At 37.4% G+C, this 15,150-nt stretch overlaps 2 protein-coding genes across 2 annotated transcripts in view; one reads left to right on the top strand and one right to left on the bottom strand.

The window, feature by feature from the left end:
- Nucleotides 1-7,736, top strand: part of kdm7aa (lysine (K)-specific demethylase 7Aa) — a 33,243-nt gene extending 25,507 nt beyond the window's left edge. Inside the window, exons 12-18 of the mRNA XM_073838884.1 lie at nt 162-407; nt 653-777; nt 1,232-1,410; nt 1,568-1,659; nt 1,763-1,881; nt 1,970-2,289; nt 4,063-7,736. Of these exons, the coding sequence (XP_073694985.1) occupies nt 162-407; nt 653-777; nt 1,232-1,410; nt 1,568-1,659; nt 1,763-1,881; nt 1,970-2,289; nt 4,063-4,151 (1,170 nt within the window). The 3' untranslated portion in view covers nt 4,152-7,736. The remainder of the gene's footprint in view (nt 1-161; nt 408-652; nt 778-1,231; nt 1,411-1,567; nt 1,660-1,762; nt 1,882-1,969; nt 2,290-4,062) is intronic.
- A 1-nt stretch (nt 7,737) lies between these two features.
- On the bottom strand, nt 7,738-10,261 carry ndufb2 (NADH:ubiquinone oxidoreductase subunit B2). The gene is made up of 4 exons (XM_073838886.1): nt 10,066-10,261; nt 8,174-8,318; nt 7,982-8,067; nt 7,738-7,874 (listed from the first exon to the last, which is right to left on the bottom strand). The coding sequence occupies exons 1-3, from the start codon at nt 10,149-10,151 to the stop codon at nt 7,993-7,995; spliced, it is 306 nt and encodes a 101-aa protein (XP_073694987.1). The 5' UTR covers nt 10,152-10,261; the 3' UTR covers nt 7,738-7,874; nt 7,982-7,992.
- Nucleotides 10,262-15,150: the final 4,889 nt, after the last annotated feature.

Genomic DNA, 15,150 nt, shown 5'->3' with positions numbered 1-15,150 from the left:
TTGGATAATGGGGGTGAGTGAATAATCAGGAAATTAATTTTGGAGTGAACTAATTCTTGAAATGTTTGCCAGTTAATGTAACAGCTGTTTCTAGATGGTGCAACACTGCTGCTAAAGCAGCTCCTAGGCGTTTAAGTGATTTGCTGTGTTTTCCTAAACAGGATGAATCGAATAAAGCTGGAAAATCTCAGGGAAGTGCTGAGTGCGCTTTAGCACGTTCAACACTGGAGAAGGGATATCAGGCACAGCAGGCCGCTCGGCGGCTGCGAGAACATCGTCATCGACACCACCACCACCACCATCATCATCATCATCATCACAGCCGCAAACTGCCCTCAAACTTGGATGTCCTGGAGCTTCACACGCTGGAGGTATTAAAGAGACTGGAGGTTGGACCTCTTGAGGAGGTGAGAGCTGTTTTCCTTTTTTCCCCCTATAATGCACTGTAGCATTAAGCTCAAGTTTCTTGTCTGTTCTTCGTAGCATTATTAGTCTTTATAAGTCCTTATCATATGACTGTAATGCAATGCTATAAAATGGTTGTAGAGGACATTTTCACCTTGATATTGGATATGTTAACTGCTTTAGCAGTCTGCAATTATTATTATTACTCATTTTGAGTAAAAACACATCTTCTTGTCTGTTGTAACAGGACCCAGACTTTAGCTCCAAAGTGAATGGCAAGTTCAAGAAAGTGTCTTCGGTGTCTGCGGTAGCTGTTGATGGTGGTCATGATAATGCCCTGCGCCTGGTGCTATGTAATGGCAAAATTATGCGGTGAGGGTTCTGTCTTGAGATGTTCATGTCTTTCTTTCTTCAGTCACAAAGAAATGAAGGTTTTTGAGGAAAACATTCAGGATTTTTCTTTATATAGTGGACTTTAATAGGGATCAAATGGTTGAAAGTCCAAATTGCAGTTTCAATGCAGCGTCAAAGGGCTCTACACAATCCCAGCCTAGAAACAATCGCTCATTTTCTAAAAAAATAAAAAAATACACATTTTTGGACTTTTTAACCACAAATGCTTGTCCCATTGAGGTCCACTATATAGAGAAAAATCCTGCAACCTTAATTTCTTTTTGACTGAAGAAAGAAAGCACAATTGAAATGATGTTTCTTGAACAGCACATTAGCATATTAGAATGATTTCTGAAGGATCATATGATCATATTCATCAATTAATTGGATTTTATATTCTAAACACATATTCACATCATCTCCTTCCTCACAGGGAGAGGTTACCTATCAGTAATGTGGCAGCCAAAGTCAACGGAGTGGAAGTGCTGCAGTACCATCAACACGGGATCAAATTGGAAAGAATGCCGATGTGCCAACAAGAAAAAGTGAAAACAGAAAAGCGAGAGGATGAATTAAGAGTACACTGCACTATCAAGAAATCAGTCAATCATGGTGAGTCACTCAGAGCTGAAAAGGATATCACAACCCTGGTTTTACTCGGCAGAATGCTTACATAATACTAAAGCCAGGCAAAAGCATCATTTATTTTCTGTTAACAATGATTATGATGTAAAAGGCAATTAGTTTGACTGTCATCTTATTTTTTCAGGTCTAACTGTGCAGACAGAACTCAGGACAGAGTCGCCACATGTAGCGTCTTCAGACAGTGACTCGGACTCAGAAGCGGAAGATTCTGCTGAGGTACTGATGATGTCCAGTAAGCTCTCCAGGAGTTAAACACTTATTTTCACTTGGTTAAATGGCTTAAAATCGTAATCCTCTCTGTCACCCTTTGTCTAAACAGAAACACTCAGAGTCAGAGAGTTCTGAGGAAGAGGATGGAGGAAGCAAGAGAGACTCAGGGAGTTTTGTGGAGCATCTGAGCATCCGGCAGCACGGCCACCATAAGCAAGCGTTAAAACGGTACGGCTGCCCTTCATTTTACACACCTGAGAAACTTGGCACAGTTTAAAAGCTAATTTTAAGTCCTTTTTATCTTTCTTGTCCACAGAGAACGTCCTACCTCACCGAGCACAGATGATGCCATTCAGGGCATGCTGTCCATGGCGGGGCTGCTGTGTCAGCAGGCGTCAGCAGGGGGTGATATTTTACAGCAGCACTGGTGGACCAGTCAGGGTAACAGTAACAGCAACAGCAGCAGTGATGTTTGGGACAGCAGTGAACCCTGTTCGGCACCCCGTAGCCCGGAGGGAGAGGATGGGAGTCTCGGAGAGGAATATTCATATAGAGAGAGCTCACTTTCTCCTCCCCTCCACCCCTCCAAAAGACACGCCCCCAACCCAACACCCATCAGCAACCAAGCCACTAAGGGTGAGCTGACTAAACATTTATTACATGGGGGGGAAAATCATATAGAGGACTTCTGCTAACCCTCAAAAGTGTATAAAAGTAGGGATGTAACAATATTATCAGTATTGTGGTATCGCGTTAGAAAAACTGTCTCGATATTATCGTGGTCACATGATGTCTGTTTACACTGGATGACTCAAAGCAAAGCGTGCACTTCATTTAGGCAATCAGCTCGTGATCCGGTGTTTTTTTTTTGCACCTCAGAACGGCTCAGTTCACAGAGCCACATTGATTTTCTTTATTGCACAACCCTGGCAAATTCTGACTTAAAAGTTACTTTTATTCGACCAGAGTTTTTTTGACCGAAAATGACACAGGCTTCTCCCAAAAGATAATAAGACAATCTACAAGAGGATTCATTGTGGAGAAAAATATTTCTCAGCTTGGCCTTGGGCACCAGTGGACATTTCAGCATGACAACGACCCAAAACACAGCAAAAGTGGTGAAGAAATGGTTAGCAGACAAAAACATTAACATTTTGCAGTGGCCCAGCCAGAGTCCTGACTCAAATCCAATTGAGAATCTGTGGAGGGAGCTAAAGATCAGGGTTATGGCAAAGAGACCCTCCAACCTGAAAGAGTTGGAGCTCATCGCTAAAGATGAATGGGCAAAAATACCAGTGGAGACATGCACAAAGCTGGTCAGCAATTATAGGAAGCATTTGATTGCTGTAATAGCCAATAAAGGCTTTTCTATTGATTATTGAGAAGGGTATGAATAATTGTGGACATGCCACTTTTTGTTCAAATGTAAATAAAAGAGTATTAATTTTTTTTCCACAGTGATGCCTCTTGAACATTGTCTTATCTTCTGGGAGACATCTGTGTCATTTCTAATCAAGAAAAAAAAAACACTTGCTGGTTGATATATTATTTTTGCCTTAATATTTGAAGGGACATTTTGAATGTTTTATTCGGAGTACAAAGAAATTGTTTTTGTCTTTACTTGGTGTTAACCACATGTCATTTTAGACTCATAACATTTTCAAAACCTTTCTTTACCATGGTGTAAAGGTTTTTAAAAATCATTTAAAGGGAATGTTCACCCAAAAATAAAAAAAAATGTCTTGCTTTATTACGGCAGTAAATGAGTGTTTAGATTCTGAAGTCCAATAAAATGCATCAATCCATCATAAAAAATGCTCCACCCAGCTACAGGGGGTAAATTGATGTGTTTAAGAAAAATATCCTTATTTACAACTTCATAAACCATAATCTCGTACACAAACAAGAGAGAGTGTTGTTCCAACAGATGTCGTGGGATATAGGTGTAGTGTAAGCTTCGGTGAGAATATGCTAAACTCATGAGAACCAAGTTTTGTTTAAATGCCATGGAATACCAGTCTCCTCCTACATCATCCGTTGGAACTCCACTCTTATGAACGTGTGTATGACAGTTAGCGAAGGCTAGAGATTATGGTCTGTGAGGTTTCAAATATGGATATTTTTCTTACACAAACGCATCGATTCGCTTCAGTACTTTTTATGATGGATGCGCTATATTGGACTTCAAAATCTCAACACCCATTCACTGCCATTATAAGGCTTGGACGAGCCAGAACATTTTTTAATAAAACTCTGATTGTATTGGTCTGAAAGATGGCTTGAGGCTGAATAAATCATGGGATAATTAAAATTTTTCGGCAAACTGTCCCTTTAAGTATGTTTTACATTTTATAAATTTGCATTGACTTGAAATCTTTTGCTTATTGACTTTTTATGGCTTTATTACAGGAAAACGTCCTAAGAAAGGACAGGCGACGGCGAAACAGAGGCTTGGGAAGATCTTGAAAATGAGCCGCCATAAAGGCTTATTCCTGTAGCATGATGGAGGAACGAATGAGACGTGTAATAAATCAACACCGCTGCTTTTCTTTATACGCTGGGACTATTATCGCACACACATACACACAAACAGTTCTATTACTCACTGTGCATGTTTAGGTGACAGGGTATGTTTAATAGCTCACTTTTTTCTTCACCAATCACACACAACACATTATTCATCAGCGCAGGGACAGCATTTCAACACGAACAGCCAAAAGTTTCAAGAGGAAGCACAGAAACGGATGGGCAGTGTATGTTCCTACAGCCAGGAAAACGAGCCGCAAGTGTGTTTCACGGGCTGAGGCCTCTCCTCTCCCCCACCCTACCTCTTACCACATCTGTAGCATGAGTGTCCAGGCGCTCGCAGGCTAAGGACGTCTTCCTAGCCCTCCACGGCCCGGCACTGGGACTGTTTCATTGGTCTTCAGATTCCCCTCAAGTCATTATCAATCTGCCTAGTTCTCCCTCTCCTTTGATTGTCTCAGGCTGATGTATGAGCTTTTGAAATGGTGCTGAACATTTATAAATCCTTCCCAATCCCCTCTGCCCCCCTTTAAGCAATAATTGTACAGCAGCGAGTGATGTATTGATGATTTAGTAGGACGCACTTTCAGGATGCACAGAAAGTCCTCTCATGGCGGGAAGTATTGGTCTTAAGAGTACACCCATCAAAAAAGTGGCAAAGATATAACATTATTTTCCTTGATTTGACAGTGTTTAAAGGGAACACTGGGTATTATAACATGTATGGCTTAATATAACTTAAATGAAGTGTTTTACTGAAATATGTAGTAGGAAACCCATGAACGTTTTATGTTATTTAAAAAATCCACTTTTTTATACATATTTTGGACTTAATTATATAAATGGTTGCACTTGGTGAGCATTTTTACTGCAACACATAAATACTTATATGGTGACCACAGCTACAGAAGATCTTACAGGTGTCAGTGGATGTATTTGTAGGCTTAAACCAAATGTCATACCATAATTTTTCCCCACAAGGAGTCTAAACGCCCTGGATATCGAATTAAATCCACACTGAGAAACTCCTTAAGTGGCTACGGTGTCATGATAAGCGTTGACATGTTTACATCCTACCAGGATGGCATCTAGCATTTCTTATCTCTGCCATTCGTAAGCTCTTTCAGTAGCTGTGCTCTATTAAAAGCTTCAAAGGCGTCAGGGCTAAAGTGGAAAGAACAAAGACGCTGGTCTTTAGGAAGTTTTATTCATCCACAGAGATTTTCCCATTCGTTTCTCTTCTTTTATCACTAGTAAAAGCAGTGAAGACTTGCATCACTTCTCTTGTTGCCCTTCGACTAAAAATTATAACCAAATGCCACACAATGTGGCATTGTATCAGTATTTTGTTTTCAGAGTTGTGTTGCAGTAAAAAAGCAACAGGTTGCGGCAGTGGCTTACTGAGTGCAGCCATTTTAAGACATTGAAATAATAGTCCAAAATATCTACAAAATGATGTGTTGTTTAAGTAATGTAAGTATTTAATGGGTTTCTGCTACATGTTTCAGTAAGAAATGTCATTTCTGTTATGTTAAGCCATAGAAGTCTTAAAGGAGTAGTTCACTTTCAGAATAAACATTTTCAGATAATGTACTCACCCTTGTCATCCAAGATGTTCATGTCTTTCTTTCTTCGGTCGTAAGGAAATTGTTTTTTGAGGAAAACACTTCAGGATTTCTATCCATATAATGGACTTCTATGGTGCCCCTGAGTTTGAACTTCCAAAATGCAGCTTCAAATGGCTCTAAATGATCCCAGCCAAGGAAAGAAGGGTCTTATTTAGCAAAACAATCGGTTATTTTCTAAAAAACATTACAATTTTAACAGATTAAAAAGTATATAAACTGTAAATGTTTTTAGAAAATAACCGATAGTTTCTCTAGATAAGACCCTTCTTCCTCGGCTGGGATCATTCAGAGCCCTTTGAAGCTGCATTTAAACTGCATTTTGGAAGTTCAAACTCGGGGGGCACCATAAAAGTCCATTATATGGAGAGAAATCCTGAAATGTTTTCCTCAAAAAACAATTTCTTTATGACTGAAGAAAGAAAGACATGAAAATCTTGGATGACAAGGGGGTGAGTACATTATCTGAAAATTTTTATTCTGAAAGTGAACTACTTTAATACCTGGGGTTTCCTTTAAAGGAATATTCTGAGGTATTTTATATAAAAAAGTTAAAGTTCTGCTGATGAAAGTAAATTTGAGTTGTACCTTGATTTAATTTGTAGTTACATATCTAGCAAAAGCTAGTGAAATCTTGTTTTTACACTGGGAAGATTGAAGAAAAATGTTGCCACACATTGTCATAACCCAGTGGCCAGAGAGAGGTACTGCATCCTGGAGCGCCGCCTCTGAAATACTGTATGTGATGTAGTTTGCAAGGACTAAATATGCTTGTCACGTGATTGACAGTGATCCTTAGCTCATTCTGCATAATTTATGTTCTATTTTGTTTGTTTTAAGATATTTTTTGTCGACTGGATAACTTATTTATTAATTTCAAAGATATAAGGATTTATATTGCGTTGAGTTTCTTGTTTTTCCTTTGCATTTTGTAAATAGGAGTATAATTTTGAATGTTACCAATTTAAGAGAAATGAGCTTTTGTTTAGGTTCAGCTTTATGGATTTTGTAGTTAACAAGTTTAATGTTACTTAAAAGATTTTCGAATTACTTTTCCTCTTCAATTTACCTCTAAAATGTTTTGTTTGTTCAAATAATGTTGCTTTGTTGTCTTTACGACCTGTTGAAACGGGACAAAAAGATTCAGTGGGAACAACGACAAAAAAAAAGAAAAAGTGGTGCTTTTGTGTGTGAATTCTTAGCGAGGCTATGAAACGTTTTCTCAGGGAACATCAAACAGGTGACATCTTTGAATTCATCACCAGCACTGTCATACAATCTCGTTTTATACTCGTTTCCACACGTTTGCCAACAAATGTATATATGCCCTATTATTATTATTTTATTTTTTTTGGTCTGGTTGACGTGATCCCAGATTGAGAACAAAATTGTGTCCCGATGTAAAATATATACAAAATTATCTTGAGTTTCTGAGAACAGATTTTGATCAGCTATTCTTGACTGTTGTGTAACTGTTGGTTCAAGAAATGCACTATTTTGGATGACTGAGTTGGAAAACTGCTAAAACTCAGGCTTTGTTACAGTTTTGAGTTTTGCGCATGTGTTTTATGAAATGAAAATGTATTTCTGTCCCCACTCACTCACCTTAAAATAGACGAGCACCCTTTGAAAATTTCAGATTTGATAAATCAAGCTTGTCTTCAGACAGGTTTTCTTTGCTTTGACACATTAACTGTACAGTATTTATTAATCTCTAGCATTCATTTCCATTTTCAACTGTGGTATAGACTTAATGTCACTGTGTTCTCAAATGCTGTGTTCTGTTGCTCCTCTTCAAAAATTCTCTTTGAAAGTGATGGATTTTCTGCAAATGCAATGTATATATGAGATGAGGGAAATGTTTTGTAGATCACACTGTTTTCCCCTTTCCCTTTACCAAATGTTAAGTGATAAACACTGTTCTACTGACAAGTTTAAGCGTTGATGCCTTTTTATTTATATATTTTATATTGCAACTTTTACAATTAGACTTGATAATAAGTCCATACACATAACAGGAACCTTTTCCTTTTCCGGTTTCCTTTACAGAAATGGCATGGGTTTTGCGATCTGAGAAGAGACGAGAATTATCAGTCACGCATGCTGTCGTCAAAACCAGGTAACTTCACTTGAAATTGAAAAAAAAAAAAGATAAATACATATCAATGTGTACATACTGAGGGTGAATCTACTCTTCGTCATCAGGAGGGATTCCCAGCTCCTCATCTGTCCATGCTGACGTGTCCGGCCATGGGAAGTGACCCTTAAAGACATGTTTAGTTAAGTCGCTGGTAGTCTGTTTATTACATATGTCTACAACAGTAGCATTTTATACTATGCTCTTGTATTTTGATGTAGTTTCCACTCACCAGTACGGCGTCCGGGTCATGCCAGAAGTGCCACATGATCCAGAACCACATGGCGCCACTGAGAAGCTCTGCCTCGAACTTCTGGCGCTTGGTGAGCTGAGGTGGTTGTCTGTATTGGGGTTCAATATGAGGGCCTCCTCCTGCCCTAAAAAACAAGCCACAGATTACCAGTAAGTACGTGGAATTTAATGGATAATGGTGCTAATGCAAGCCCATGGGGTTACAAACTGATATATGCTGAAACTGATAAGTTGAATGAATATATATGGATATTTGTGCACAAGTAAAAATACCTAAATAAAATTAATACGTTGTACATGGAATAGCCAATTAAATATTTGTGATTATTTTCATAATTTGTTATACTCAATTATTAATCAAAGCTCAAATATTTATCTGCATTGGACAAACAAGTTAAAAGAGGTAAACAATTATCTTTAAATACTATGAAATGCATCACATTAGGACACAACATGTAGAATTTATAATAGCTTCATTATTAGACTTAAAGGAGTAGTTCACTTTCAGAACAAAAATGTACAGATAATGTACTCACCCCCTTGTCATCCAAGACTTTCATGTCTTTCTTCAGTTGTAAAGAAATGGTGTTTTCTGAGGAAAACATTTCAGGATTTCTCTCCATATATTGGACTTCTATGGTGCCCCCGAGTTTGAACTTCCAAAACACAGTTTAAATGCAGCTTCAAAGGGCTCTAAATGATCCCAGCCGAGGAAGAAGGGTCTTATCTAGCGAAACGATCAGTTATTTTCTCAAAACATTTACTTATATACTTTTTAATTTCAAATGCCTGCTTGCCAAGCTAGACAACACAAGCGTTTGAGGTTTAAAAGTATATAAATTGTAATTTTATTTTTATTTTTATTTTTAGAAAATAACCCATTCTTTTGCTAGATAAGACCCTTCTTTCCTCGGCTGTGATCGTTTAGAGCCATTTGAAGCTGCATTTTGGAAGTTCAAACTCTGAGGCACCATAGAAGTCCATTATATGGAGAGAAATCCTGAAATGTTATACTCAAACAATTTCCTTACGACTGAAGAAAGACATGAACATCTTGGATGACAAGGGGCTGAGTACATTATCTGTAATTTTTTGTTCTGAAAGTGAACTACTCCTCTAATGCAATTAACTAAATTTACAAAGTACAGTGGTACCAACATTTTTAGACATGCTACCATAGTTTTTACCATGGTACGAGCATGTGTTTTGACAACTACTATGGTAAAACTATATTTTTGGACCTTGTACTTTGGAGTACCATGCATATACCAATGTATGTAAAAAAAAAAAAAAAATGTGACCCTGGACCACAAAACCAGTCATAACAATTTTTATTGATATTTATATTTCATCCAAAAGGTGAATAAATAAGCTTTCCATTGATGTATGTTTCAAGATAGGACAATATTTGGCGAGATACAGCTATTATGAGAGTCCAAAATATTGAGAAAATCGTGCAAATTAAGTTTTTAGCAAAGCATATTACTAATCAAATTTTGTTTTGATATATTTACTGTAGGTCATTTACAAAATCTCTCAATGAAACATGGTCTTTACGATAATTTTGACCCATACGATGTATTGTTGGCTATTGGTACAAATGTACCTGTGCTATTTATGACTAGTTTTGTGGTACAGGGTCACATATGAACATTCAGTGCCATTGTATTACGGTTTAATACCATCACTGTACCTACAACCTAACCTCGGTATACTCTATTTATATCCAGCCATTTCTAAAAGCCTAACTAATTTCCGTATATTTCAATTGAATTACTCCTGTTATGCTGTTGCGTAAGTAACCAAACTGCAGACTTTACTGTATTCAAGCGGTACGTTTAGCCTGTTAGCTTCTTGTTCGTAAACACTCACTTTCTGACGGTCATCTGCTGAGGTCCGCGTCTGAAAACTTGCAGGCCGGTTCGGAGGACACCCGCCGTCCTCCTGAGAGAAGACATGCTTATATTTGTGCCACCACAGCTATGTTTTTACAATTAGTTTGGATCGGATGAGCTGCGGTGACCAGACAGCTAAATGTCACCTTTACAACAGCGCCAGTGGCTGTTTCTTTGGCTTGCTAATAACGAGCGTTGTGATTGGCCACCTAAAATAAGGCGTTTTAATGCTACTCGCTGTCTGTTCGATAGAGGGCGACACATATCCACTGAGAAAAGGTCGTATAAATATCAATCAGGTATTGTTTCCAAAAAAAAAAAATCATTAATTAAAATAACGAAATACACAATAAAACATTAGTGTTAAAAAGTTTGGTTTTTTTTACAGAAAAAAAAAGCTTTTCCAGTCAGTTTAATATAAATGAAGTACTTCATGATTTATTTACTTAGTGGGCCCATGTTTATTAGTTTGTAAAAGTATATTTTAATAGTTATTAGTGTTTCTTTCCGTTTTTATGTTAAAATCCACTCCAGGGTAAAGTTAATCAAGAAATAAGAGAGATTCTGCTTGTGAATCTATTGAATAAATATTGTTTTTTATTTATTTATGCATTATATAAAGAAACGTTTAGGAAACTGTATTTACACAATTGTGTTAATGCAGACTCTGGAAACAGGAAACAGGAGACAAGTGATCATTATACATGAAAAAGTACTTTATTTGCACAAACAGCAATAAATCGCAACATTTTTAATACTCTGTCTTTATGACTACAAGGACTATTGTTTAAGGCCATATTCAAAGGGCTGGGAGAAACTAGGAGTGTCAGTCAAATAATATAAACCCGGGTAATCCAATGATTATGTAAGTTTCAAAAGTGTATGTTTGGTTATATATATATATGACCCTGGACCACAAAACCAGTCTTAAGTCGCTGGGGTATATTTGTAGCAATAGCCAAAAATACATTGCATGGGTCAAAATTTTAGATTTTTCTTTTATGCCAAAAATCATTAAGAAATTAAGTAAAGTTCATGTTCCATGAAGATTTTTTGTAAAATTCCTACTGTAAACATATCAAAATGTAATTTTTGATTTGTAATATGCATTGTTAAGAACCTAATTTGGACAAATTTAAAGGTGATTTTCTCAGTATTTTGATATTTTTGCACCCTCAGATTCCAGATTTTCAAATAGATGTATCTCGGCCAAATATTGTCCTATCCTAACAAACCATACATCAATAGAAAGCTTATTTATTGAGCTTTCATATAATGTATATATCTCAGTTTTGTAAAATTTTACCTTATGACTGGTTTTGTGGTCCAGGGTCACATATTGTCTTATTTTAACAAACCATACACATCAATGGAAAGCTAATTTATCCAGCTTTCAGAAGTATGTATACATCTCAATTTAACAAAAAAGACCCTTATGACTGGTTTTGTGGTCCATTGTCACAAATAGATGTAGAAGATTGTGCAGAAGAGTTTTTCAGCAGATTTTTAATCATGTTAAAATGATACAGTAGGCTTTATCGGTTAATTAACCACTGCACTTTACTAATCATTATTATAATAATATTCAGTTTTAAAGCTGCAGCACGTTGCAATTTGGTCAGAATAGTATGCACTTGAACTAAGAAGAACATTTTAAAGACATATGTTATCGTGTCAGTATATAAACTTACTAAACAATATTTTGTGCCTTCATCCCTCTTGTGTGTAGATCATGTAATGAACAAACATAGGCTACTAATAAGCAAACATATTGTTGGTAACGGAATTGCTTGAAAACTAATTTTAACACCGGCAAAGGGACTTTCTTAGGGAAAAAACAACTACAACTCACTAAGCAGTGCGCTCTATAGAAAATGCTCCAATACGCCATTTACTAATCATCATCCCCAGAGCAGCGCAGAGGAGGCGTGGGATCGACAACATGGCGGCTATGGAAACACAATCAATGAAAAAGCCCAGCAGCTCATGCAGCTTAAAGCCACGACGATACCTAACATCCATTTGAACGAAAACAAGAAGCAGATTACTTCTGAAAGCCTTATAGCAAAGCACGATGACGATGTGAAACCCCAGTCGGGATAATTTCGGCACACGATTCGTTTCCTGATCGGCACCAAAACAGGAAATGCGCTCCCTCAGCTCAATTCTTTTGTTGCAGCTCGTATGCGGCTGTTATTGTGACGTAATACACGATGTTAGGACTCCATACGAATATATGTGACCCTGAACCACAAAACCAGTTTTAAGTAGCACGGGTAATTTGTAGCAATAGCCAAAAATACACTGTGTCGGTCAAAATGATTTTTATTTTTTCGTTTATGCCAAAAATCATTAAGATATTATGATCATGTTCCATGAAGATATTTAGTCAATTCCTACCGTAAATATATCAGAACTTAATTTTTGTTAAGTAATATGCATTGCTAAGAACTTGATTTGAACTTTTTTTGCACCCTCACATTCCAGACTTTTAAATTATGTATAAATCTCAATTTAAAAAAAAAATACCCTCATGACTGGTTTTGTGGTCCACCCTGGACCACAAAACCAGCCTTAAGTAGCACGGGTATATTTGCAGCAATAGCCAAAAGTACGTGGTCAAAATTATCGATTTTTCTTTTAATGCCACAAATCATTAGGATATTAAGTAGAGGTCATGATCCATGAAGATATTTTGTAAATTTCCTACCGTAAATATGTCAAAACGAAATTTTTGAATAGTAATATGCATTGCTAAGAACTAAATTTGGACAAATGTAGATTTTTTCGCACCCTCAAATAGTTGTATATTTCAAATATTGTCCTATCCTAACAAACCATACATCAATGTAAAGCTTATTTATAAAGTTTTCAGATAATGTATAAACTCTTATGACTGGATTTGTGGTCCAGGGTCACATAATAATAATAGCAGCAGGTGCTCTTGACCTTTAAGAATGACCAAACTACACATATTTAATAAACGCACTGCCAGTCAACATTGTTTTTTTTTTTCAGTCGTGAACAAACTGTTAGATCTTTACAATGTCGGTTTATTTCAATTTCTAGCAGTTTTCGATTAAAGTTAGCCTAACATTTAAACGCATTAAATACATGCCATTTTACTAAACCATTAACCATAAACAACCATTTGGTTGCAAAAACTATTACTGACTGTTTAATAGGCAAACCCTGTTATAAACAGCATTGTGTGTCCACCTTGTGATGATTTAAATTTAGATTAAACTCGTATTTTGTCACATCATGCTGTTAGGGGCCACGTAATGACGTCATGACGCAAATAAAAAGAATCACTGAATCGTTTATAACCGGTTCTTTGAAACGAACCAAAACACTACTTTCCAATAATCCGGTGTTTGAGGCGACAAAAGCACATTAGGTACTTTTTTTTTTTTTTTTAAATCGTCAGTGTGCAATTTAAAACACACGGCTTATGACGTACTCTCAAGTCGTTGAGTCCAGTTTTCGGCAATGGTATTTTCTGGAAAGCCCGTGACCCCGCCCAGTGTGCGCTTTGTGCAATGCTGCGAAGTGTTGACGCCATCTTCTTGCGATTTTTGCGTCGCGACACGAACTAATTTTGCATATAAATCAACTCCGTGGAAGGGCTCTTCTAAAACGCCGCGTTTGAGAGATCCAAGTAAATCAAACGGTTAATGAGATTTGGAGTTAATGGCGCCCTACTGTCGTCCACAAACACGGTTGGATCTCCGGGTGCGCCGCTCTCCCCTCGCAGCTCAGCGCCCGCCCACATATGGAATTCAGATGATGTCATCTGTAGCCAATCAGCGCCGAGAAAACAGGACAATAAGCGTATTATTGGTCAAGGGCAATGTCATTCATTCTATTCAGGAAGGCCAGGGAGGGGGATGAGCGGAGAAAATCGCCATTTTGAAAGCGTAACAAAATGAACGATATCGACACTGAAATAATACCCTAACTCCAGAACTGGTTGAAATGTAGCCCGTCTTAATGTCCGTCTATAATCTCAACGTCCCGACAGTTAAAACCTGAAGATGATTTGACTGGCGTAGGCAATCCTGTGCGACAGATACAACAGCTCGGTTTAACTATCTCTTTTGTTTCGTTTTCCTTTCAACTGTACAGATTCGACGATCGGCGCGTCACATCGCAGTTTTCTGCTTTGTCTTGCTGTATTTCTCCACTCTGCGTTGCATAGCTCTTCAACTGCTAGTGGTTGGTTTTATAGCACGGACTGCGCATGCGCAGGAGGATGCGGTTTAGATCCAGTTCAGTATGGGGGAGGGTGTTTGTATGTGGGGTGAGTTGCTCGAATGAAGCCGTCTGGTTGAAGAGCAACATTTGGAGACCCGTGCAACAATGATATTAGTTTACCAGAAAATTATAAAGGATAACCATCCATTTTTAATTTTGTATTATATATGTATTATATTTATCAACTTAGGAAACTAGCTTTGAAGCGTTCTAACAAAATGGAAAAAAAAAAAAACATCACAGCAAAAAAAAAAAAAGTGGGACTGTCCGCAGCCAACGGAAATATTACCTTTTCATTACACTCTGCAGATGTTAGTGTTTACACTTGTGGTCATCTCACTCCAGTTACCTTGAGGAAGAAAAAAAAAAAAAAAAAACACTGCACTTGTATAAAGGGTTACATAACAGATTTGTAGTCATTTACTGTTTTGGGCCTCACAAGTAGGTGTTCGTATTCAACCATAGTAGGCAAAGACTTGCGTAGGCTGCCTTCTGCTTTGTTTTCGCTCAATTCTTGTCGATAGCTCTTATTATTTCATGTATGTTTTGACATTTGGATACTTATAATGGAGGAAGAAATTCCATAAAAAGGAAACAGGACTGATGATTAGACTTCCGCATCAGGAATCTATAAAAAGACACCCAGATATTGAAGCAAAACACTTGGTTTTATTTGTAATGACATTCCTTGCACTTAGGTTTAGGGATTCTGACCAACTTTGGGATGCATCATTTGTGCCAAGACATGAATGACATCTCAAATCATGTGGTTTGCTGTGCTATTAGTTTTATTACTTGCAACTGC

Source organism: Garra rufa, chromosome 4 (genome assembly GCF_049309525.1).
Source record: "Garra rufa chromosome 4, GarRuf1.0, whole genome shotgun sequence".
NCBI classification, from domain to species: domain Eukaryota; kingdom Metazoa; phylum Chordata; class Actinopteri; order Cypriniformes; family Cyprinidae; genus Garra; species Garra rufa.
This window is presented reverse-complemented; position numbering and strand designations above follow the sequence as displayed.